Here is a 27184-nt window from a genome sequence, read left to right on the forward strand (position 1 = left end):
TTTTATTACTTAGAATGGGAAGCAGGAACCAAATTATATGGCTCCCAATTACTGCCTGAAACATGGCACAGGAATTTACATTGGGTGCATACAACATTTATAAAAAATATGCAATTTCCTAGCAACTGATGCAGACACATTAAAAGAGACAAACGGACAAGGGAAAGTGATTTTAAACCAAACTTTAAAAAACCATTCTGTATTCAGGACGTCCAGTGGTCATGATACTATCATTTCAATTTTTGTTCCCTTTAATTTACACAATCAATATTGATGGCAAAGGCCAGATAATTCACCTAAGAAAAACTCTACAGCCTCTATGGCATCCAACAGTTTTGGAAATGATACCTGGGTTTTTGCCTCCCCTGTCTTACTTCCAGTTCAGTTTTGAAATACTTTTACAGATCTACCTTATCCACACTGTTTACTATCTTACAAACCTCTGTGCAGTCAGTCACTCCTTTCAATGATTAAAAGCTAAAGTATTTCCAGTCTTTCCTTCTTTAATTATCCACAAGATCATTCCGTACAGCATATACTTTATCCTCCTGACTGCATACCACCAAACATTCAACAAGAAGTGCCTGAATAAATTGAAGTTCCAAATACAAGCAGCAAGTCCTTTATGAATTTTGAATGCAAGTGCCTTCACATTTGAGATTGTGGCATTTATTGTTTACACTGCTTTGCCCAACAGATGTTGGGCTTAGAAAAGTGTGAGCATGGTGACTGCTGAAGTGTAGAGCCAGTAGGTATCAATGCTGCAAAGACACAGACTGAATTACAACAGAAGGCCTGCATTTACGGTCAGTTCTTTTCATAGTGCACAGCAAAATTACACATTAATCCAAAATGCAACAAAATGATCAGGGTAATTTCTAACGACAGTAGATGATTGAACTGAAGAGGTCAAAAATATGGCAAAGCACCACATAGAATGAGGCACTACAACCTCTTCAATAGATTCACTTAAACCACAATAGGTAATTTGCAGCATACCTTCGGGTGTAAATGACAGCAAGTTATTGTTGCTAAGAGTACAAATTCCCAGCCCCGGATTTTGGCTTTATATTCAGCTGCCACAAACACCTGATGCCAATTCATGCTGATGGCAAGTGCAGTCGTTGGCAACAGGACAGAGCAGTGCCAGAACACTGCAATCTCGCACTTAGTAAATATCCCCTTGATCCAAACGAAACACTGTCTCCAGTATAAATGCAATTTATCAAACAGCACTGGAGTCAGATGCCATTTAAAACATCCACCCCCTACTAATCTTCTTTCCCAGGAAACGACAGTGGTTAGATATATGGAGATTTGTGATAACAAAGTGGAAAAAGTTTTGTTCATCTGTCATATATTAAGTGTGTGTGTGTGGAGAAACAGAATGTAAAAAGATTCATTGCTCAAGTGGTGGACGTGTTATTCGGCACAGCCTTATCAACATTTGCTTTCACTCTGATGAACAAGAATGGTGAAAATTACAAGCTTCATAACCTGTTGATTAAATTCGGTTAATACTTCCACAAGCCATTTTTGTACCAAATTAGGTGCGCGTGTGATTGTGTCCTACTTTCTCGAGGACACATTAAACATAAAATCAAACAGAAACCAGAAGTGTATCCACGGTTGAGAAAATCTGATTATGCCACACCTGACTGTCGAGTAGGACCACCACAGTTGCCTCGGACAAATGGGGCCTGAAATGCATAAACACAATCGCCTTCACCAATTACGTTCAAGTCTTCCTCATCCGAGAAGGACCGCTCAAATCCATTTGCATAAACCTCCGTTAAAATGACCTGGAAAGATAATAAAGAAGGGGAGCTCAGAAGATTACTGAGAATTCAGGTTTGTTTAAAGAACAATTTTTAAGCATTAAATATCGTCTTTGAATTTGTGGGGTAAGGGCATGCAATTTACAATGGGCAAGTTTTTAAACAGTGGGTATCTATGACAAGGCCCCTTTAGGCAAATACTGACCACGTTTTACAGGGCCAAAGAGTTGTCTTACTTCTGATTCATGACTGGAGATTAATGTCCATTTGTAATTCCTCCCTGATAAATAAATTACAAGGCTCAAAGCAAATACTATTGTAATCATGGCAACCAGCGCCTGCAGTGTATGTATCCAAAGATGGTACAATACAGTAAGAGGGTGTTTAAACCCTGGAATTTGAAGAGGGAATATAGTTATTAAAAATGTTTAGCAAACCGTTCTTCCTTCAGTCATTCCAATCTGTTTAAACATACCACTGTGTAACGGAAATCTATCAGTTGCTCATAGCATAATGGCAAATATGAAATATGGCAACTCTTCTTCCTTCCTATACTGAGAACAAGCCATTATTTTATCTACTCTTCCAATCCACATATCTCTGGTACTCTTTTCCCAACAGTGCCCACTTATACTCGAAGAGATTAAGGGGAGGTGGCGTAGTGGTAATGTCACTAGACTAGTAATCCAGAGCCCAGGCTAATGCTCTGGGGACATGGGTCAAATCCCACCACGGCGGACAGTGAAATTTGAATTCAATTAATAAATCTGAAATTAAAAGCTAGTCTAATGGTGACCATGAACCCATTGTTGATTGTTGTAAAATCCCATCTGATTCACTAATGTCCTTTAGGGAAGGAAATCTGCTGTCATTACCTGGCCTGGCCTACATGTGACTCCAGACCTACAGCAATGTGATTGACTCTTTAAAAAATGCCTGGCAAACCACTCAGTTCAAGGGCAATGGGGGATGAGCAATAAATGCTGGCCTAGCCAGCGACGCCCACATCCCACAAAACAAATTTAAAAAGTTCTCCCATCCCTTCCTGACCCATATGCCTCAGTAAAATACCACTGCTCTGTCACTGAATGTGATATTCAGGGATTATTAGAAAATTGGGCTATTCCTCCATCTTTCATATTCAAACACAACAGATAATAAACCAGCAGAGTGCAAGTAAAGTGCCAATGACTCTTTAAACCTCTGTTACTGCAAAAATAAGAGGGAAACATGTTAAGGAGGAAGGACATTGGAAAAGTAAGGTGCTGGGTGGGGTGGCATTGTGGAAAGAGAGTAATACCAGCACCATTAGGGTGTCCCTGATTTTAATCACCCCAGCATTGGCAGCTGTGCCTTAAACTTCCTGGGTCTTCAATTCTAAAATTCCCTCTCTAAACCTCTCCACCCTTCTACCTTTCTCTTCTCCTCCATTGAGACACTCTTTAAAACCTATTTCTTTGACCAAGCTGTTGAGCACCTGTCCTAATATCTCCTTATGTGGCTAATGTCAAATTTTGTTTGATCGTCACTGTGAAGCGTCTTGGAATGCTCTACTATGCTAAAGGTGCAAGTTGTTGTTGCATATGACAAATGCAGTAACCCAAAAGCTAGCAGCAAACACGCTTATGTTTTCTTAAAATTTTATGCCTATTTGTAATATCGTAAGTAAAATGATGCAAGGTATCATCAATAGTGTTATCAAACAACACTTACTCATCAATAACCTGCTCATTGATGTTCAGTTCGGGTTCCGCCAGAACCACTCAGTCCCAGACCTCACCACTGCCTTGATACAAACAAAGATGCAAGAGCTGAATGTCAGAGGAGAGTAAGTTTCCTTGATTTCAAGGCCGGAATTTTACGTTGGGCGAGAGGCCGGCCAAATACTCGGGGGGCGAGCCTGCCTCCGCCATGCCTGGGAGCCACGCCTGGATTTTACATGGCTCAGGCCCATAATTGGCCTTGGGCGAGACTTCCACCCCTCTGAGACAGGAAGTCCCACCTCTAAGAGCTGCTGACCAATCAGCGGGCTGGCAGCTCTCAGGCCCAGCAGTGCCATCAGGAGCAAGAGTGACACCGGCCCCAGAAACAAAGTAAATCTCTGGAGCCCCGCCAGGGCCAACTGTCTCGGCCCCGTCAAGGCAAGGGGTGTCAGTTGGGGGGGGTGCGAGTGTTGTGTATTGGGGGCAATTGAGACACACAGCGTTCCCAATCAGGTGGGCCCTCCACCCCAACCCGCAAGGAGGCCGCCAGGTTTTACTGAGCAACTTCCTGGGGGACCTCAGCCAGCCGTCCGCTACTGGTAAAATACCAGCGGTAGCAGGAGGAGGTCCTTAAGTGTAAGTTAATTGGCCACTTAAGGACCTTGATTGGCCTTGGGCGGGCGGGCCATTTCTCACCGCCGCCGCCCCTCATAAAATTGCAGCAGGGCTGGATGGCAACAGGAACGGCCCGCCCTCCCCCCCACCACTCAATTTTATGACCCAGCCCCCCAACATCAGGCTGCTCCTGCAGGGGGTGTAAAATTCCTGCCCAAGTTGGCATTTGAACGAGTATAGCACCAAGGAGCTCTGACAAAACTGAATTCAATGTGGGCAAAATTCAGCAGGATGATGGCACACTCTCCACTTGCCTGGATGAGTGCAGCCGCAGCAACACTCAAGACGTTCGATATCATCCAGGCCAAAGCAATCCACTTGATCCATACTTCACCCGCTAGTCTGAACATCCATCCCTGCCACCAGCGGTGCACTGTGACGACAGTGTGCGCTATCTACAAGATGTACTGATGTACTGCAGCAATTCGCCAAGATTTCTTTAGTAGTACCTCCACCACCAAGAGGTCAGTCATCAGAGCGTCAAGATAATACTGCAAGAGGTCCTCAGTTCAACCTCCTCTGTTTGATTCCCTCCCCACTAGGATGTCCATTATCTGCAGCCATGTGAACTTGTAATTCACTCCCAAGCCTCTCACTGAGAATTCTGCAAGACAAACCAAGAGAAATATCCTCTCCCATTGGTATTTTGTCCTTTATTATATGCAGACACTTCTCTTCTGCTCATCCTTTTTCCATAATGACATGGCTAAAACTGTGAATGGGGGCAGTGGTGTAACCGAGCCTTGTTCCCACTGCTCAGTGACATCAATGCGACCGATCACACCACTCAATTTCAGCTCTTCACTCGTTGAATGAATAATGATAGGAACAAGATCACGCCTCTTAATTCAGAAGACTGGAAATTAGCATATGTGTGGAAATAAGATATTTAAGTATGGGATTTAGTAATTAAGATTCTGAATGTACATTCTTATTAACTGAAGCATAATAAAATAGTTAAGATTAAAATAGTTAAGATGAACAGTAATTAAGACAATTCATTAATTATATTCTGCTCAGATCTTATTTGTACCTGATCGGCCGTTATTTTGCCTTCCTCTGCCACCATTTTTCGTAGTGCATCAACAGTTCCAAGGAGTGGGACTGCCAGGCCTATCCTTAAATACCTTTGATGCTTAGACTGGAAAACCAAGGTTACATTCAAGGCCCTAAAAATAAAGAGAAATAATCTATGAAGTAAGCTAATTGCACATACACACAACAGAGTTATGCAGCATTGTTTCATTGAGATGATTCATAAGATGGATTTGTTGGGTTAGGCTTTAACTCCATCCAGTAGCATAATATAGTCAATTCAGGGATATTACAGATCACATGCAAGTGAGTGATGAGGCAAGATCTTTCCTAACTCCAAGATAAATCGTTCTAATTCAATCCTTTTTAGACTGGATATTTCGCGATCTCTCAACTTTTGGGATCCTTTGCTTTCCTGTCTTCAGTATCCATGAAATCACAAACCTCTGAAATGGGAACAAGGGGGGCAGGATTTTCCCTCTGGGGGTGGGAAATGCAGGCTGGGATTATTTCCCAGTATTGAATCCACCCCCGCTGGGAAACAGTCAAAGACCCTGATTTTCACAGGGGCAGCCAATTAATGGCCAAAGGGTAGGCTTGCTGTCCAATTAGGGAGGCGGATGGGCTCTCTATGCTGGAGGACCAATCAGAGGTTTTTCAGCTTGAAAGGAGCAGCCGGCTGCAATAGAGGGAAAGTAAGGGAGAGGGTGTTTCAAAATGGAGGTGCCCTCTCTCCAACTTTCTTAAACAAATTAAAAAATGGATCTTGCAGCCAGGCCTCCACTGTGTTGGGGGCAGCAGGAGCAGGGTTGGGGGGCAGTGGGGTGAATCTCTCTTCAGGGCATCCTGTAGCTGCTCCAGCAACCAAGCAGGCAGGGAGGGCCTCTAAGCCTGCCTTGAGAGCTGGCCCCTGGCCTGCCACTGGGAAGCCTCCTTCACAAACCTAAACTGGCTTCTGCCACCTAGAGCGATACAGCACTGAAACAGGCCCACTGAGTCTGTGCTGACCATCAACCACCCATTTATACTAATCCTACATTAATCCCATATTCAGTACCACATCCTCACAATTCTCCTACCACCTACCTACACTAGGGGCAATTTACAATAGCCAATTTATCTATCCACCTGCAAGTATGGCTGTGGAAAGAAACCGGAGCACCCGGCAGAATACACGGTCACAGGGAGAACTTGCAAACTCCGCACAGGAAGTACCCAGAACTGAACCTGGGTCGCTGGAGCTGTGAGGCTGTGGTGCTAGCCACTGCGCCACTGTTCTCGCCCTGTGGGAACCAAGAGCCTGATTGGAAAATCCCAGTGGGCTTCCTTTAATTGACCTCAATAGGCTTTTGTAAGCCGTGTCGACCTCCAGCTGTGTGTGGATGGGCAGTCCTGCCGCCCCCGCATCCCCCACCCCCTCCATCGCACCTCCGCAAAAATAGCCCAAGGGCAGGATGGAACCAGGGAACAGGCACGTCTGCCAGCGGGGCTAGTTTTAGCTCTGGCCCCCCCTCCATTCCCTGCCCCAGCGGGGACTCAAAATCCTGCCCAAGGCCTCTCCTTTCCAATCACCTGCACACATTAGGTCTCCTGTAAGACAGGTGGGTACTGTACGAATATGGTTACCAACTCTGGGTGGACTCATTGCTGGAGACTTCATCACATGACCTCTTACCTATAAGTGCCGACATCACTTCCCCTCCTAGCCAAACAGTCATTTTCCCATCTCCAATATTGTTATTATTTATAAATAAAACTGTGAAAAAAAACAGTAGAGAAACACTTTTTTTCCTTTAAATGGACCTTTGGGATTTTACTCCCAGGTTGCTCACAGCGTCCAGGAGATTAATTGCAATTCGATGTACAAAGTCTAGAAAGGTACAGCATCACATTGCTAACTGGCAATTTATATTTGTAAAACAGAGAAGCTCTACAATGTCTAATAGTATAACCTTACACTAAAGCAATTAAAATTATTTAAAGGTTTACTACAAACACAGTCACCTCATGAAAGGCAAAGAAAAAGAACACTACATGGCTGAAGTGTAAATTTACATGCAAATAACGTTGGCAACAAGAAAATTCAGACAAGTAAAAGAGGAGAATGCAAAGTAGATTATCAGAGGTCACAGATGGCTAGAAAACATCTGGACGAAATATAAAATAGCCTACAAACAAGGTTACACTCTTTGAAAGGCAAAAGCACTGTATTAAAAGATTGCACCAACTAACTGCTAGAAACATCTACTCACTACAAAGTAGGTTTGAAGCTGTGGATGAGCTAAGGGACATGGGGGTATAGGTTCACACAACATTAAAGGCACCAACTCAGGTTGATAAGGCTGTGAAAATTGCTAATGAGATGCCTTTACAAAACCATAATAAAAGACAGTAGTTAGAGCACAGGACTGAGTTTAATGAGGCCACTGCGGCTCCAGGTGGCGGACCCGGAAATATCCGCTGTTCCCGGTAGTCATGTAGGCGGCTGGTCCACTGCGATCACACAGTGGGTGGCCACTTTACATCATGGAGGCGTGGGGCGCCTGGCCAATCACGCGGCAGGGGAGAGATGCAAGACGTCGAATATGGCATTGGATGACTCCAGAACAGGTGCTGGCATCATATTTAAAGCCCTGTCAGCCCTGCTGGCATTATTGCCTTGCATTCATTTGCTGCTAGCTGCTCCAAACTGAGACCCATTTTGCCTCGACTCTGGACCCACCCCCACTGCCCTGGAGACAGACCCTGCCGGATGGCAGAGGCAAGATACAGTGTAGTTGCATGGGTAAGCAATGCCTCCCTCCAGCTCCTCCTCCGGGCTGCAAGCGAAAGGGGGACGGTTCTCTTTCCCATGGATAGCAAGAAGAGGTCCTCCCACCTGACCAAGTAAACCTAGATGTAGATTGCAGAGGAGGTCAGCAGCCATGGGATCACCTCCCAAACATGGGTACAGTGTCGCAAGAGGGTCGTTCTGCCAAGGTGACTGTACCAAAACTCCCTACTTTTTAGGGATTTCAAGTGGCTATGGAGGAGGAAGTGGGACATGGGGAGGGAGGCAATACAACTGAGCTGGCAGAAAGGGTCAGGCATCACCTTATCCTGACAGATGAATGGCTACATCTCGGCCACAGGCTAACCTCTTTCACAGACCATCCCTCATACACTCTCCTGACAGTGGCCGGGAGCATGAGCTATATAGGATATCCCAGTAAGGGATGAGGGGCTGCCACTAACAGAACTTGCATATTGATCTCTCTGCGGTGTGACTATCTCCTTCTTTCCATTTGCAGGAAAAGAGGGCCCATAACAGGAGGGAGACAGCCCGGACTGACAGAAACATCCCAGATCTTTGACCTCTTTCCACAGCAGAGGAAGAGGCATTAGAATTGGAGGAGAAGCAGGGTGACTGCTCCATATCTGATGGAGAGACTGGAGTCACCATGCAAGAGAGTACGGATTGTCTTCCATCTGACATACAGATCATGCCTGGTGACCAACATCACACATGGTTGTGAAGAGATCTGCACAGCCTCACCCAAATGTTTGTGTTCTCTCATGCAGGTTGGCGTCTGCAGGAGACTCAAGCAGAAGGGAGGCAGCCATCAACCTCTAAGGAGGATCCACAATCAGAGAAAGCACTGTCCCATGACTAACCTGCACCTTCCACCAGCACAGATACATTCACCTCAGTGGGTTTCCGCTCAGCTGTAGAATCAGGGTCACAAGCTGGTGAGAGGACTGCACATACACCCAAGCAGCTGACTTGAGGCTGAGTCGGCCAAGGCCTCTGACAGTCGGACGACTGCAGGTGACCAGACCTATGCTGAGCCCCAGGCTGATGACAAGCCTCCGATGTCAACAGCACAGGGCATGCTGGAGTTGCAGAGAGGAGTAAGGAAACATCTGGTGAAGATGCTTGAGGCAATGTGCAGCCATGAGAGGACTGTGGATGAGTCCATCCATGCCATGTGTGCTGCCATGTCTCAGGCAACCCTCATGGAGAGCCAGATCCCACAGATGTGCGCAACCTACACATCATCAGCTTGGCCACGAGCTCAATGCAGCAGCGGCAAGGTGAGAGAAGGACAAGGTGCATGGAGTCTTCTCCTGTTCCTCGTCCTTCTCTGGTGAGCAGGGAGATTCCAGCAAGCCTTGAAAGGGAGGAGAGGCTGACCTCCACATCTGGGGGCTCCCCTCAGAATGCTCCGAGTGTGGACAACAGCTCCTCAGCCCCTCCGCCAATGACCCCAGGTCCAGTAGCCGCGATGCCTGAGCAGAGTCCTGCACCTGTGCAGGAAACCCTCAGGCAGCTGGGACCTTCCAGGCCTCAGGCAGCCAGAGGATGGCCGCCAAAGTCATCACAGGCCAAGGGGCAGCCTGCCTTCAGCCCAGCTGCTAGAGATAGGTTCACACCTCGCAGAAGCACTCAAAAACATATAAAGAAAACACCGAGAGACACTTGGGGTTTCATGGGTGATTGAAACTTGACATTTGCTTCATCAGATACAGTTCTTTTGTTCTTGCTATTAACTTTGATTGTGTAAAAGTGATTATTTTATCATGCATTAACTCTGAGCTCCTGACTTCCCCCTTTCCCTTATAACAGAATGCTAACATAGACACAGACCTCATTTGAATAGGATCTCCCATGGGCCATAGCGTGTGGTTCAGCTGGGCACTAGACATGGAACACAAATAGAAAGGAGGTGACAGATTACATGCATTGAGGTGAGTCTTTATTGTTTTTACTCAGAGTGGCCACCATGGTGGCTGGAAGTGGGTAATTATGAGATTGTCTCTTGCCTCCTTGGTGCATCGCTCAATCTGCCTGACCTCTGGTGCAAGGGCTCCAACATCCAGTGCTGCTTGCTCATCTCCCTCCTCTGTGTCCTCATCAGTGAAGGAGGGTCGCTCAGTCATGTTCTCATCATGCAAGGCCTCCCTTCTCTGCAGTGCTCGATTATGCAGAGCACAGCAGACTACTGCAATACGCAAAACCTTCGCTGGGTATACTGCAGGTCCCACTGGATTGATCTAGGCAACGGAATCTCATCTTCAGCAGCCCAATGGCCTGCTCAATGGTTGCTCGGGTGGAGCCGTGAAAAATGTTGTACCTCTCCTTCGCTGCATTGTGAGAGTTCCTCACAGGTGTCAGTCACCATGTTCTTCAATGGGTAGTCTTTGTCCCCGAGAATCCAACCCTGAAGGTGAGCAGGGGGGCCTGAAAAGCTGTGGCAGCTTGAACTGTCGCAGTATGTAGGTGTCATGGCTGCTCCCAGGAAACAGACACACATCTGTCGGAAACGCTTTCGGTGGTCGCAGATCAGTTGCACATTGATGAAGGTTGCTGGCTGGTCCGTTGGAGCCTTTGTGCAATCTATCACACCTTGCACCTGGAGAAATCCAGCGATGGCCCTGAATCTGTTGGCTCTCTCCGTCAGACTGTCAGGGTCAGTCCGGTAGTGCACAGTTGCCGGCCCTCTTGAACAGGGCATTGGTCACCTCCTTGAAGAATCACTTAAAACCAAAAGATAAATACAATGGGGAGGTCTGAGGTGTTTCTTTTTCTGCTGCATGAATTTTTCCCCAGTCCCCATTTTGGAAACATTTCACAGCAGCTAGTTCCCTACAATACGTTATAACTAGCCTTGCGCATTATTGATATACTCAGAAAGTATTGTACTGAAGAACTACAGCCTGGAGTTTTCAGATACGTTGCTCATGCTTAATTTATTCATGATCTTACATCAGCAATTGTTAACATTTCTGCGGCAGGTGGGGGGGAGGGGTTAATGGAATGGTGGTTATTGACAGTTTGAGTACTGAATTAGAGAGACAGGAGGGTAGGAAATCAGGGCAATAAACAAAACTGAGAGCAATCCTCATGATTCCATTATCTGCTGTTTGTTTTTTAGAAGCCCAAAGAAACAGAAATGAGCAGTTATTTTTATGGATACTTCACCTACATCCTTGCCAACTTTAGCTGCAAATTCTACCCCGTGTTTGTATTCTTTAAGAATTCAGTGAGCATTATAAAAATGCCGGCCAATTTAGTTTTTCTTTCATTTAGTTTATTGCATTTTCACAAATGAATGGGTTAGGGCACTATGATCAAAAAGCCCAGGCCATTGTACAATTTGGTCACTTTACTGCTTGTGTTACAGAATTTCCATTTTTTTGTGTTAAAACTTGGGAATCTATATTTTTTAAACTAAAAAAGGGATTTCATGGACAGTGAAACATCTGGAGGTAGCTGAACTTTATGGATGCTTTAAAAAAAATAGCAAGGTCAACAACAGGTTCCTGGTTTTGACTAGTAAACAAATACTGGAAACCAGTTAATTTCAAGTAAACACCACAGGGGGTTTGACTTAAGAGCTATGCTTTGTTGTGACAAGAGACAATTTATGATTAGCATGAGATTTGCCTGGAAAAAAATTTAGTTTCACTTTGAACTGTTAAAAGATGCTTTTTATTGGACTAAAAGCAGGCAGTTGGAATCTGCATATGGCCCTGCCAGGAGATTAGAAGAAAAAACAGACAACTATTACCTCTCTTCAAAGAATCCCTGCTCTTGAAAAGCAAAAACTTGTATGAAGTTGTACTGTTGCCTCCTGTGTTTTTGAAGACATCCTGAATGCTTGCAGAAACCTTGCATCTTTAGAAAAGGACTTCACATCGAATGTGCGAGGACCAAAAAATTTGTTGCTGCACACCTGATGGAAGACCAATGTGAAGCTTTCTGCAGTTGAATTTCTTTGAATGCCTACCCAGACTGTTCATCAACCTCGCCTGGAAAAGCTCCTAGTGGCAGCCAACTATTTGACTTTGGAACATCTTGCCAAACCAAAGGACTTCCTTCCAGATCTTTACAGTGCAACTTTTTTTTATTCCTTCTATTTCTTTTAACAGCTGTGAACAAAAATCCCTTTTTTCCCCAGTTAACCAGTTTTTAGATGTATGTGTGTGTGTGAGGGCCAGGATATAAAAAAATATGGGGCTTTAATATTTCAATTTGCGTATATATATTTACTTCATTATTGGTTAAGACTTGGTTTATAGTAAATGGATAATTTTGTTGTTGATTAAAGAAATCTGGTTGGTGTGCTTTATTCTGGGGACAAATAGAGTATCTAATTTGCTGTTTCGGGAGTGGGAAAATTTATTGATATGCTGTGACCTGTGGAGGAGTAGGGCTGAATTACTAATGCACTGCTCTCACCTCTGTCGTATCACTTGCAAGATGATAAGATATGTCAGTTACAGAGATATTGATCAAACCTCATTGCAACTTGGGTTATATTTTTAAATATCTGTTAGAATCCATATTACACAGCAAATCCTACCCATGCATTTTCATGTATACAATACAGAAACATAAAAAAATTACAGTACAAGAGACCATTCACCCCATTGTGTCCATGCTGGCCAAAAAAGAGCGATCTAACCACTTACCAGTTCTTGGTCCATAGCCCTATAGGTTACAGCACTTCAAGTGCATATCTAAGTAATTTTTTTAAAATGCGATGAGGGTTTCTGCCTCTACCAGGGTTTCTGCCTCTACCACCCTTTCAGGCAATGGGTTCTTCTACCAATTGCTTTAAATCGCCACTGGTGAGCTGGTGATGCCATTGCTATAGAATGCCCTCGTTAACCTCAATTGAATCTGGCTCCTTCAGTTCAGAGTTTATGACATTCACAAACATTGAATTGTACTATTAATGGCTGCATCACTGAAAAATGATCCATCAGTTCAGACGTTTGGCAATTTGAACTTACAATATAGAATCAGATTCGAGCAATGAACCAATCAATCAGATTCTTCTGGTCCCAATCACAAAGCTGCTACCCTTGTTCATAAGTGTAATCAAAGACTGAATACTCAGAGATTTAAATGAATTGTCCAAAATGGGCCCTCCATATGTGAGAGATTGATGGATTTAAATGGTTTCAAAGATTAAATCAATATGTTCTTCCTTAACTTAATTATAAGCTCCTCATAAATCATGTTTGGGCACCTGAAGATCTCTAATAGATTTTCCTAATTAAACATTTTCAATCAAATTTACTCTAATCATAAAACACATTTCTGACTTGCATTAATTTACATCCTTCATGTTAAATTTCCTTAGACTGCATGTAATGAAAACCATGTTTGTAAATACCACCAGCAAAAGAAAATGCACGTCCAAGTGGAAAACCATGCAGTAGAAATTTGCCTGGGCCCATTTGTTGGCCTGGACTCTGCACAGGGCCACCAGTGCCACTAGTGGCTCAACCGAGAAGCCCCAAGGCTGACCCAAAATTGGATGTCTGGCCTTATGCACATTCTATGCTCTTCATGCTTTCCTAATGCATGAGCTGTCAATACAGGAGCAAGTGGCACCATCAAGTTGCACATTTGAAGAGCATGAATGCCTGGCAACCTGTCTTGATTCAGAGGAGCAAAGCCAAGTCCCAGGAGATGGGTTGGAGTAGGTGATCGGGGCTAAGTAGTGCGGGATGGCGGGGGGGGCGGGGGGGGGGGGGGGAGTGGAGGAAGAGAATTACTACAGCTGTGGAATTGAGGGAGCACTCCTGCTCCTCCTGACTGCACAGGAAGGTTTTCATCAAGATCTGCATTACAAAATAAATTACTGCTAGCTGGCAGCCACAGGAAGGAACCAGAATGGGGCAGATTCGGCACCCGCCCCGCTCATTGGTACCTGATTTCAGTGAGGGGGACACAAAACAGGCGTTAGGCGTCTCCTTTACATATATAAGGAACTTAATGCCTGCTTTAGGCGGCCGTCAGGGATGCCGTAAAATTGGCCAACCCAGTTTTGAGTCTGACTTTTGTCAGGTGTCCTTAGGGCACAGGATGTTGGCTCTAAAATTGAATCTTGTTGCACCTGTTTTAGATATTTTAAATAGGCACAAGGTCCAATTTCAAGCCCCATGTGTCTGAATTTGACTTGGTTTGTCCAACACATGGACAAGTAAATGGTTTTACACATTATGTGAAAAACAGTTCTGAACATAAGCCAGGACATTTAGTCTGCAGGAAATCAGCCATGATGAAAGCGTTTATGCCCAAAACTCAATTTCCCAGCCAATGAAAACAATGGGGAAAAATACAATGGGAAGGGGATCATTTTAAGTTTTATAAATTAATAATCAAAAAAGACCACAGAATTTAAGACAGAGCATTAATTGATATTCTCTTTAAATCATTCGACCAACAAAAATCTAAAGACAATGGAAAAATACATGAAAAAAATGATATATAAACTATATAAAAATTGATTAGGGTTCCATAATGTTTTGCTGCATCATCTCCAGGTAATATTTGTCAATGGAAGAATCATAATGTGGGGACTTGGGGAACAATTCAATACAAGAGGAACAGATTTGGTATATTGGAATTCCACACCAGAGTAATATATATCTATTTACCTTCCTTCCTGCAATATCTTATAACAGGAAAAAGCTCATTCATTTTGTTTTTTCCAAGCATCAAGTGAAGCAGGCGAGGACCTGAAGTGTATCTAAAAGCCACATATAGTAACACAATTCAAGTCACCCTGAGCTAAGTGAAATCACTTTAATCGCAAATACAGTAGATTGCACTGCAGAATCAGTCCAACAACTTGCATTACATTAAACAATTTCTCCTTCAACTCCACTTACTTCCTTCAAGGAACAGTGACATTTTCCCATACAATCGCAGGAGGTGTAATACCTGCTCTTTTACCTCCTCTCTCATTACCTAAGGCCTCAAACAGTCCTTTCAGGTGAAGCGGTGATTTATTTGTACTTCTTTCAATTTAGCATACTGTATTCGCTGCTCACAATGCGGTCTCCTCTACACTGGGGAGACCAAACACAGGGCGGCACGGTGGCGCAGTGGTTAGCACCGCAGCCTCACAGCTTCAGCGACCCAGGTTCAGTTCTGGGTACTGCCTGTGTGGAGTTTGCAAGTTCTCCCTGTGACCGTGTGGGTTTCTGCCGGGTACTGTGGTTTCCTCCCACAGCCAAAGACTTGCAGATTGATAGGTAAATTGCCCCTAGTGTAGGTGGTAGGGCATATGGGATTAATATAGAATTAGTATAAATGGGTGGTTGTTGGTCAGCATAGACTTGGTGGGCCAAAGGGCCTGTTTCAGTGCCGTATCTCTAAATAAATAAAAGGTGTTGCTACTGGTACCAGCATGGGTCCTAGCTATGTCTGTCTTTCTGTGGGATATGTCAAACATTCCTTGTTCAAGTCCTACTCAGGCCCCCTCCCCCAACTTTTTTTCCAGTACATTGATGACAGTATCGGTGCCGTTTCCTGCTCCCGCCCAAACTGGAAAACTTTATCAACTTTGTTTCCAATTTCCACCCTTCTCTCACCTTTACATGGTCCATCTTCAACATTTCCCTTCCCTTCCTCGACTTCTCTGCCTCCATCTTTGGGGATAGGCTGTCCACTAATATTCATTATAAGCCCACCGACTCCTACAGCTACCTCGACTACATTTCTTCACACCCTGCCTCCTGTAAGGACTCCATTTCATTCTCCCAGTTTCTCCGTCTCTGATGCATCTGCTCTGATGATGCAAACTTCCACAACAGCGCCTCTGATACGTCTTCCTTTTTTCTCAACCGAGGATTTCCCCCTCCACTGTGGCTGACAGGGCCTTCAACCATGTCCGGCCCATTTCCCGCACTTGTGTCTTCAACCCTTGCCCTCCCTACCAGAACTGCAACCCCAGGGTTCCCCTTGTCCTCACTTTCCACCCCACCAGCCTCCACATCCACAGGATCAACCTCCGCCATTTCCGCCACCTCCAGCGTGATGCCACCATCAAATGCATCTTCCTCTCTCCTTCCCTGTCAGCATTCCGAAGGGATCGTTCCTTCCGCGACACCTTGTCCATCCTCCATCAACCCCGACACCTCGTCCCCTTCCCATGACACCTTCCCATACAATCGCAGGAGGTGTAATACCTGCCCTTTTACCTCCTCTCTCCTCACTATCCAAGGTCCCAAAAAGTCCTTTCAGGTGAAGCAGCGATTTATTTGTACTTCTTTCAATTTAGCATACTGTATTCACTGCTCACAATGCGGTCCCCTCTACACTGGGGAGACCAAACGCAGGTTTGTGTGAAAACCTCTGCTGAGTCCGAAAGCAGGACCCCGAGCTTCTGGTTGCTGGCCATTTCAACACTCTCCCCTGCTCTCATGCCAACATTTCTGTCTTTGGCCTGTTCCAGTGTTCCAGTGAATTAAACACTAAAATAAGAGCAAAATACTGCGGATGTTGGAATGCTGAAATGAAAACACAAAGCGTTGGGAATACTCAGCAGGTCTGGCAGCATCTGTGGAGAGAGAAACTGAGTTAATGTTTCAGGTCTGTGACCCTTCATCAGAACTGGCAAAAGTTAGAAATGAAACAGTCTTTGAGCAAGTGAAAGGGGGGAGGGGGGGAAGAAGAACAAGAAGGAAGGACGGAGGACAGAAAAATAGCTTGTTTCCTTGTCAAGCAAAATGGTGTGGCATTTACTAGAGTTCGTCCAATGAGGGAGCAAGATTAATGGTGAACTCCAGTCTGCAACATGGTCTACAGTGAAACCTCGATTATCTGCCATGGTGGAGGTGAGTGAGATGGAAAGTAATGGAAGAATATTGGGTCATGGACGTCAATCTATGTACATACATGTACGAGTGACACTATTCCATATGCTTGTTTCTTAGTTTTTAAAACAGAGTCTGAAAAATATTGCAAATGGATATAGGATACTTTATACTTGAAACAGTTATTTTCTGAAGAACAAGAACAGGGCGGCACAGTGGCGCAGTGGTTAGCACCGCAGCTCACAGCTCCAGCGACCTGGGTTCAGTTCTGGGTACTACCTGTGCGGAGTTTGCAAGTTCTTTCTGTGACCGTGTGGGTTTCCACTGGGTGCTGCGGTTTCCTCCCACAGCCAAAGACGTGCAGGTTGATAGATAAATTGGCCATTGTAAATTACCCCTAGTATGGGTAGGTGGTAGGAGAATTGAGGGAAGGTGGGTATATGGGATTAATGTAGGATTAGTATAAATGGGTGGTTGATGGTCGGCACAGACTCGGTGGGCTAAAGGGCCTGTTTCCGTGCTGTATCTCTCTATGACCAGGGCCTCTTTTACCATTGCATCCTGAAGCAAATCTAGACCCAATACCATCAAATCTGCAGGCCTTATTTCCTCTCAGTGCATCCAGATTTTTAATTATGTCTTCTACTCTGCACACTACCTGAATGCTTCAGCCATCTGGTGTGCAAGACCAGGAATGATCCCAAAATTCCACTTTGTGAAGACTGAACTTCAAAACCAACTAAAAATCCTGCCACATCTTGATCCTCGATGACCCATTAAACAGCCTTCCCTATTAAAGACACAACACGTTCCCGAATCTTCCGCTGGTAATGAGCACAACACAAATGTGCCAACCTGCTCCTCTAAACCCTTTCACTATCAGGTTGCAAACAAGCTCTCAGGCTAGCAATGTTCTCATTCTTTCAGTTATTAAATGATGCTTTAGTTGACAACTCACTGAATTTATCCCCTCCGCAGGCATTGAGTTATATTTGAATCAGCCCAGAATTGGAATTGGAATCTTTGCAACATTTTAAGAGGGAGGGACAGGATGTTATTATTAGTTTTTAGTTAGGCTCATTTCCTTGAACAATCTGCTCAGCAAGTACCACTATTACATCACCATGGCAGACAGCACAGCAACTTTCCACTGCACCAAGCATGTTACCTATTGCATCATCGGCTTTACTAAGTAATTTTATTTTATGGCACACGTGATAACCAATCTGTCGCTGATTACATTCTCACACCCCTTCACCACTTTACCGTAATGAAAAAGGTTGATTTAAAGGGCACCGCTCATAAAAAATGACAAACCTTCTCATTTGCTTGCAAACACATAACATAAGGACCCAATTTGTTTAATCACTGAATACTGTGCCATTTTAAAAGAAAGAAATTGAAAATATTGTACAAAACATAATGGTTAGCTTCCGGTGAGTGTAGTATGTTAATGCCTCTTTTAGAGTTAGCTTTTGCAATGTGCTCCCTTCATTTCACTATTACTAACCTTCAGCTTTTTCTAAAAAATAGTTATTCATTGCTGAGATGTGGGCATTGCTGGCAAGGTCAAAGCTAATTGCCTGTCACTACTTGCCCTCCTGAAGGTAGTGGTGGGCCTTCTTCTTGATATGCTACATTCTGCAGGGTGAAGCACTCCGACAGTGCTGTCAGGTAGGGAGGTGCAAGATTTTAACCCAGCAATAATGCACAAATGACAATATATAGTCACGCCAGGACAGTGTGTGATGTGGAGGTAATGGCGTTCCCATGCGCCTGGTGCCCTTGTCCTTCCAGGTGATAAAGACTGCGGGTTTGGGAGGTGCTGCTGAAGAAGTCTTGGCAAGCTGCTGAAGTGCATCTTGCAGAGAGGAGACACTGCAGCCACGGTAAGCCAATGGTGGAGGGAATTGATTTCAAAGTGGTGGATGGGGTGCCATTCTAACAGGTTGGGGGCCTGGGTAGTGTTCAGCTTCTTGAGTAGTATTGGATCTGCATCCCATCCAAGCAGGTGGATCAAATTCGATAACATTCCTGACCTGTACTTTGTGTTATGAATGCTGGACTTTGTAGTGTGGTTATGTGTTAAAAACTGTGATCGTCAATGCAGTGTAAATGGACATTCGGAGGAAACATGTGACCTCACACAAATTCTAACTTGAAACAAGCCAGAGATCTTGGTTTCCATGAGAACAAGGAACTTAGATTAAAGAGCCTTTTGAAAGCAGGATGCAAGTTTGTAACATCTAAAGAACAATGGGTTTCACTCTCACAGACTCTCAGATTATAAACAGAGAGCCAAAGGTTCTCTAATGCAGATTTGAGTTACAATTTTTGACACCTGGAAACAAAGAAAGGTCCAGATGCTTTTGCAATGGTCAGACTTATGGTCTCTGAGAATTGTCAAAGGCAAACAACGATTGACTTTTGATCTGGATAAATTGAAGAGGCTTTCTTAGGTCTGGAGGCTGAAAGGAAGAAAAGAAGACCAGCAGTCAGCAGCAGAGAGCAGAGAGAGAAGCCAATGGGTTGTTTCTGGGAAACTGCTGCTCTCAGATCACCGATGCAGCAAAAGGTTGCTAAGATTTGAACGCAGTTTGAAGGCTCAATGTTTGTGGAGGAGAAAAGACCAACGGGGTCACGATAAATTGCCTTATTAACGGAAGTCCAGTCGAATGCGCTCGGAAGGAGTAAGCGAAGAGGATGTTAGCTTTGAGAAGGATACTGGGAGACCCAACCCATTGCAGCTGGGAGGAGTTTTGGACTTTTAACTGCAAGGATACCTTTTCCATGAGAACACTGTGTAATGTATAAATGTGGTGTGGGGTTTTTGAGTATGTTAGTAAGTTAATGGGAAATAACTTTCTCTTTAATATAGCGTATTAGCTACCTAAGTGCTGTTTAGGTAATGTTGATTTTTAGTTTATTTGTTATAGTAAAAGTCTTAAAACATGAAATCTTGTCGCATAATTCTTTAATCGATCTGGGAAGTACATATCTCTTCTTTTAAAGTTAGCAGTCTCCACTGAGGTTGTAACACTTGTAAGTGATAAAGGTGCATTTGGGAGTCAGCAGGTGAGCCACTCGCCATAAAATGCGCAGCCTCTGACCCGCTCTCGCAACCACAGTATTTAATGCGGCTGGTTGACTTCCATTTCTGGTAAATGGTGATCGCCTCCCCACCCCCATATTGAAATGCTGCTTTGATATCAAGGTCAGTCACTCTCACACTCTCATTTCACCTCTGGAATTTAGCTCTTGTATCCATGTTTAGTAAAGTCTGGAGCCAAGCAGTCCTGGTAGAACCAAACCTGAGTATCAGTGGACAGGTTACTGTCCAGTAGGGGTGCTTGATAGCATTGTTGACAACTCTTTCCATCACTTTGCTGATGAAAGGCTATCGACCTGAAACATTAAACCCTAAGATCTATCACTTCAAGAGGTCGCCAGACTTACTGAGTATTTCCAGCATTTTCTGTTATTATTTCTCATTTCCAGCGTCTGCAGTATTTTGCTTTTAGCTGAAGATAAGTATGTGTAACATTGGGGACCTTCAGTAAGAGGCAGAGAAGGATCATCCACTAATGGGTGAGAACACTTCAGCCTTGTCTTTCACACTCACACTCTAGGTTGCACCAACATGGAGGATGGGGATTTTAATGTCTTTTAAATTGAACCTAAACCATTTCTGAGCCCGTCCCAATATTATATTAGAATCTCTTTTCCTGATGCTTTTCTTCATCTCTTTATTCAGCTGCCTCTCCAATCCAAATAGATTAGCCATTTGCCTCTGAGCATCATACAAGAAAGCCTACAATTTATATAACAGTGTATCATATCTTTCAGAGACATCCAAAAGCATTTGATATAGAATGCGTTACTTTGAAATGTATTAACTATTGCAAAGCAGGTGCACACTAAATTCTTCAGTGTTTCTTAGAATGAGAAGCTTTTTATGTTGCCTGATGCAACATAAATAAGATGTGTGGAGTTTAGTTGATTGAAGAGCTCAAATAGGTTTATTAACAGCTAACAAGTATATACAGTGCAGAGCTATCTACTTGCAGGTCATGCCTCTTGGTGTTACAGTTACAGAGTGAGACTGGCACGTCGTCATATGACTGTTTCCTGGTACTTGGCTCATTAGCATACTAAGATCTTAAAGGGCCATCACTCTTAAAGGCAATCAAACAACATTTCTCTGGTGATCACTTCCAAACAATTTGTTTTCCATTGTTCCTCTCATAGATCTTGCGAAGTCCAGCACTCTTGTTTAACTGTGCCTGGTGCCTATCCTTACCAACTCAAATATTAGGATTTCTGGAACTTGGATGTCCCCCTGCCTACAGGCTATTTCTGATTTTAATCACAAAAAGCTAAATATAATCTGAGCATGCTGTATAAAAATCAGCAGCTTAATAACTAAAGTCCCTTCCTCTCATAGGTGAGCACATTCATACCCATTTTTGGATGGATCATTGCAAAATGCAAACTGAATTTTGGGATTGGATCTATGTAATACTGAAAGCAAACTTCCCACTGGATTGAAGAAAATGACATATGGGAAATAAGTAGGAGAAAAAACTGCCAAAATATTAGGTTGCATAGTTACAGAATCCCACTGACAGAATGTAAAAAGTACACTTAAACCAACGCATTCCCTCTCCTTTCCTCGTATTATTTGAACTGCTGGCTGCAGCATGGATTTTTTTTAAGTGTAATTAAAGTGAAAGTATAAATTTCGTTACTGCTTTGAATAGATATTAAAAAATTACCATGTAAGCCATGGTCACTCAATGGGAATATAAAGCCCTCATATGAGGAACAAGGAGGGAACCATTAATTTCTCTTTAACAAGATTGCCATTTTTAAAGCCAATCTTTTCAATCAAAATTTTGAAATATAATTTTAAAGTGAGTTAGTTAAAATCACTGGGGCTAGCAGAGTGGTGCCGACAATTGTAACATCATGTTTTAAGGTGTCATCTTCCATCTTCATCACAGAGATTTTCTCATAATCCTGCCAACTTCCCAGTCCTAAAACAGCCTCTAAGAAATGTGACGCCAGACACTTCTTTTCCCCCCAATTCTAAGCCTCTACAAATCTCAACACTAGAACGGCTTCATCAGATTTGAAAGCAATATTCCTCAACATGGCTTTCAAATCTATCAAGACTCTTCTAACACTTCTCTCACACTCCTATCTGATTAGCAAGTTCTTCATCTCAATCATTCTAATGGCGTATATTTTCATAATCACTGCCTACATGGAAATGTGGCTGAGTGGGCTGCCCACCTGTTAGAGAATCCACTTCCTTTTCCTTGCATTGATTTCAACCAATGATTTTTACGGGAGGGTCGTCCACTCTGCTACATTTCCTCCCAGATAGTGAAGATGAAAATTCACCCCAATTATTCTTTCTGCTAACACTTTAGAAAGTCCAAGTTTTCGCTCTTAACTTATTTAAAATTATAAATATGCTGTCCTACACATACTTTCTCCTCCCTATATCCTTAATGTATTAAAATCCAAGAGTCATAACATAGTTTCCTACTCAAACTCATTTTCATCCCAAAAGCTCAAAACTGTAACATACACAAGAACACATGAACACATGAAATAGGAGCAGAGTAGACCATATGGCCCATCGAGCCTGCTCCGCCATTCAATATGATCATGGCTGATCTTGGGCTTCTGTTCCACTTTCCTGCCTGCTCCCCATATCCCTTAATTCCCTGCAAGAACAAAAATCTATCTATCCCAGCATCAAATGTATTCATGGATGTAAATGCATTGGAGGCAATACAGAGCAGGTTTACTGGACTAATACCTGGAATGAGCGGGCTGTCCTACGAGGAAAGATTGGACAGGCTAGGCTTGGATCTCCTGGAATTTAGAAGAGTAAGAGGCGACTTGATTGAAACATATAAGATCCTGAGGGGTCTTGACAGGGTGGATGTGGAAAGGATGTTTCTCTTTGTGGGAGAATCTAGAACTAGGGATCACTGTTTAAAAATAAGGGGTCACCCATTTAAGACAGAGATGAGGTGAAAGTTTTTCTCTCAGAGGGTTGTGAGTCTTTGGAGTTCTCTTCCTCAGAAGATGGTGGAAGCAGAGTGTTTGAACATTTTTAAGGCAGAGGTAGATAGATTCTTGATAAGCAAGGAAGGTTATTGGGGGTAGATGAAAATGTGGAGTAATCAGTTCAGCCATGAACTTATTCAATGGCGGAGCAGGCTCGAGGGGCCAAGTGGCCTACTTCTGCTCCTAATTCATATGTTCGTATGTACATATGTTCAATGATGGAGCATCCACAACCCTCTGGGTAGAGAATTCCAAAGATTCACAACCCTTTGTAGTAATTTCTCCTCATCTCAGTCCTGAACGATCGGCCCCTTATCCTGAGACTGTGCCCTGCGTTCTAAATTCCCCAACCAGTGAAAATAATCTCTCAACTTCTACCCTATCAAGCTCTTTCAGAATCTTGTATGTCTCAATTAGATTGCCCTTCATTCTTCTAAACTCCAGAGAATATAGGTCCAATTTATTCAGCCTCCCATCATAGGACAACCCCCTCATCCCAGGGACCAATTTAGTAAATCTTTGCTGCACCGCCTCCAGTGCAAGTATATCCTTTCTTAAAATGTGGAGACCAAAACTGCACACAGTATTCCAGGTGCAGTCTCACCAAAGCCCTGTACAATTTTAAGAAGACTTCTTTATTCCTGTACTCTAATCCCCTTGCAATAAAGGCCAACATGCCATTTGTCTTCCTAATAGCCTGGTGCTCCTGCATGTTAACTTTGTGCGTTCCTTGTATCATGCCTAATTTCCCTTTCTCTCACAATCTCCTGGCTTTTAAAATAGAAGCTTTGAGCCTGATTTTTAGGCCACGCCAGCATCGGGAATGGAGATGGGCAGGTGCTAAAAATAGTTCCACCGGCCTGCATGCCAGTTCCCTGCCTCCACTCTCCATCGGGCCATTTTCTGCCTGCACATGGTGGGCAGTCAATTAAGCTCATTAAGAGCCATTTCAGGCCAATTGAAGGAGGCCGACTGGAACGGCCTCCAGGTATCCACAAGCTGCAGGGGTCTATTTAACTGCTTGGAGGTGGCCTCCTGGTGTCTGGGTGGGGAGGGAACAGCACTCCAGGCAGGCCTAGAGGCCCTCCCTGCCTGCCTGGGTGCAGTAGTAGCCAGAGGCCACCCTGAAGAGGCATTTGCCCCCCTCCACCACAGTGATGGCCTGGATGCAAAAGCCATTTTTTTAGATAAACTTTGAAAAAGTTGAAGAGAGGCCGCCTCCATTTTGAAGTGCCCTCTCCCTCACTTACCTGCCCTAGCATTCTGTTGCTGATTCCAAGCAGGAAGATCTCTGATTGGCCCTCCAGCTTCAAAAGCCTGCCCGCCATCCTTAATTGGACTGCGAGCCTGCCCTCTGGCCATTAATCTGCCGCTCCAGGGAAAATCACAATACGTGACTATTTCCCACAGTGCGGGCTTCTGACCCACATTTGAGCCTGACGGGGGGTTCAGAAGTCAGCAGGAAACATCCAGCCCCTGGTGTCACCCAAGTATTAATTACTGATTTATCTGATACTTGCTTTGACCCTCCTCAGTCTTGGCATCTTGGTCCTTCATCTTGGTTTCTAAGTTAAAAGAATTTAGGCGTCAGAGGCCTAGCGAGAAAAGGCTGCATCTGGAGACCATTCTCTTTTTAATGTGCTAGCCCTGATGGGGCTCAGGCTACAAAAGATATTTTAATTACTTTAGGCAGTTTGGGACCAAGGACAGATTACAGTAAACTTCTTCTGCAATCTGCTTATGGGTGCAGGAGTACAATGGATGTCACTGGACTAGTAATCCAGAGATCTGGGCTAAAAATTTAGTGAGTGCGAGCTCAAATCACACCAGAACATTTTGAAAATTTGAATTCAGTTTCAAAAAATCTGGAAATAAAAGGCTAGTATTAGTAAGAGTAAAAGAAGCTGTCAGACTATCATTAAAAACCTAACTGGTTCGTTATTTTCCTTTAGGGAAGGAAACCTACCTTCCCTGCCTGCTCTTGCCTACATGTGACTTCTGTCCCTCTCCAATGTGATTTACTCTTAACTGCCCTCTGAAATGGTCTAGCAAGTCACTTTCACTTGGCTCTTTTTTTTATTCGTTCATGGGATGTGGGTGCAATTTTCTTAGGCAATTAGGGATGTGCAATAACTCCTGGCTGTGTCAGCGATACCCACATCACCAGAATGAATTGGGAAAAACTGCACAAGATAATAACTTTCAAAAATAGTGCATTTTTTTGAGTTTCGCAAGATTTCTTTCAAATACAACTGGCGCCCCTTGATACATGAAAGCTACAAGCATTAAAAACTTTCATTTATATCGTACTTTTAATGTAGTGTAACAGCCCAAGGTGCTGCACAGTTGGCAGAGCATTTGGGCAGATGACTGAAAGCACAAAGAGGAAGATGTTAACAAGATTTTTGGCAGTGAGGAGATGCAATGAATTGAAGGGATTTGGGATGGGAATTCCAGATTGTGGCATCAATTTGATTGAAGGCTTAGCTACTTGTGGTAGATTGGATGAAAGGGGGAGGAACATGCCATTGACCAACAGTGGAAGAGTGTAAGTGTGGGCAGAGTTGCATGGCTGGCAGATATTGCACAAGTAGGAAATAGTGAAAGAATGGAGGGACTGGAAAACAAGGATGCGGATCTTCAAACCAAAATGCTGAAGGACAGAGAAGCAATGGGTAGTGACAAGAATCAGGTTGCTAGGGGAGTGGGAATTTGCAGAATAGGATGAGTTGGAGTTTATATATGGTGGAGCTCAAAAGGCTAGCAAAGAGGACATTGGTAAAGTTGAGGGATGAATAAGGGTTTCATCAACAGTGGGGACAAAGCAAGGAGATAAATGTTATTTCACAGGTCCAACAAATTAGTCTTGATGATAGATCGGATGTGAGGCTTGAAAATAGAAAAATTTAAAGCACCACGTGAAAGTCTGAAATTTGTCCTTTATAAATATTGAAAGTTAGATTTTGAAAATTTTGCATACAAGTAATTCGGTTAAAAGTTCCACTAAGTGATTTGAGATGTACCTTATTTCTGCCCCAGTAGCAAAGGTTATAATCTAGAACCTATAAGGGTGGTGAAATCAAATTCCATAGGAACTTTTAAAAGGCATTTGGACATGTATCTGAAGATAAATAATTTGCACAGTTATCAGGAAAAAGCTGAGGTATGGACTAAATTGGACAACTTCAAGGAACCATCACAAGCACAATAGGCCAAATGGCCCCCTTCTGTGCTGTAAGATTCTTTGATTTGAATTGGCCACAAACTTCTGTTGTAGCTTTTAGAGTTTTGAACACTTTGTGAATGCTACAGTGATAATAATTACAGGGCAAAATTCAGCTTTCCTAAAGCAGCTCTCTGACTCCAACTGTTTTCAATCAGGCAGCACAGTTGTATTTCTTATACTTAGAGTAAGCACTGGAATAAAGCCTTACTACTGTCCCCAGACATTCTAGTTTTGGCCTTTTTTGGTTGTTTGGGGAGCAGGAATGAGGTGAATTGTACATATGCACTATATACAACATATATATGCAGTAACACTCGACACCCCGGCATGCGCATCTGATTCAATGCCAACGTACACACATGCATTAAAGTTGGAAGATTCAAACATCTTGTCATACAAGGAGTCACAATGACTGATGGAGCTGCTTTGTGTGAGAGACTTGAATCATTGATTTAAGCATGAATGCAGACAAACAGGCCAAGATCTAGCAAGAAACCTGTCCTGGTAGCCTTTGTCTCAGCAAATATGGGCTCCTCACCAGACTTGCTGGGTAGCCCATTTGTCTCATTTGAAGTTAATCGGCAAATTCAATTACCCTAGGCTCCGGGTAGCCACCTCATCCAGTGACCTAAGCAGACAAATGGTCAGTGGCTGGGAAGTTTCAATACAGCGCTCACAGCAATAGCTTTCAGCTTTACCATTCCAGGGTTTGTGACAAAACTGGCAAGATGGTAGCCTGCTTGCCCAAGTTTCCAGTCAATCAGCAGATTCAAATTTTTCATCGACAGAAGAGCTGTGGTGATTGTTGGGGGGCAAAGGTGGGGAAACATATTTGAAATAAAAGCTGGCCCTTCTTAATCCACCAGGCCTCACCACCTTGGAACTGTCCTCAATCTCTTAGTTTCAGCTGTACACCACCAGCCACATTTTCTGACCTAGCTTCCTCGGTGTCGAAGCAGACAATAGGCTCATCATTACCACACACATAATGTATTTGAGGACGTGCAATACAATAACAAACTTGTTTTATACGCCATACTCTAAATGCTTGCAGATGAAGAAGCAGTGATGCTACACACCAGTAG

At 43.7% G+C, this 27184-nt stretch overlaps 1 protein-coding gene across 1 annotated transcript in view; it reads right to left on the reverse strand.

Moving 5' to 3' along the window:
- usp43a (ubiquitin specific peptidase 43a) overlaps positions 1-27184 on the reverse strand; it is a 485387-nt gene that overhangs the window by 178287 nt on the left and 279916 nt on the right. Inside the window, exons 5-6 of the mRNA XM_068058066.1 lie at positions 5190-5325; positions 1655-1802 (exon numbers count right to left, since the gene is read on the reverse strand). Coding sequence (XP_067914167.1) covers positions 1655-1802; positions 5190-5325 — 284 coding nt within the window. The remainder of the gene's footprint in view (positions 1-1654; positions 1803-5189; positions 5326-27184) is intronic.

This window comes from Heterodontus francisci, chromosome 26, assembly GCF_036365525.1.
Source record: "Heterodontus francisci isolate sHetFra1 chromosome 26, sHetFra1.hap1, whole genome shotgun sequence".
NCBI lineage: Eukaryota > Metazoa > Chordata > Chondrichthyes > Heterodontiformes > Heterodontidae > Heterodontus > Heterodontus francisci.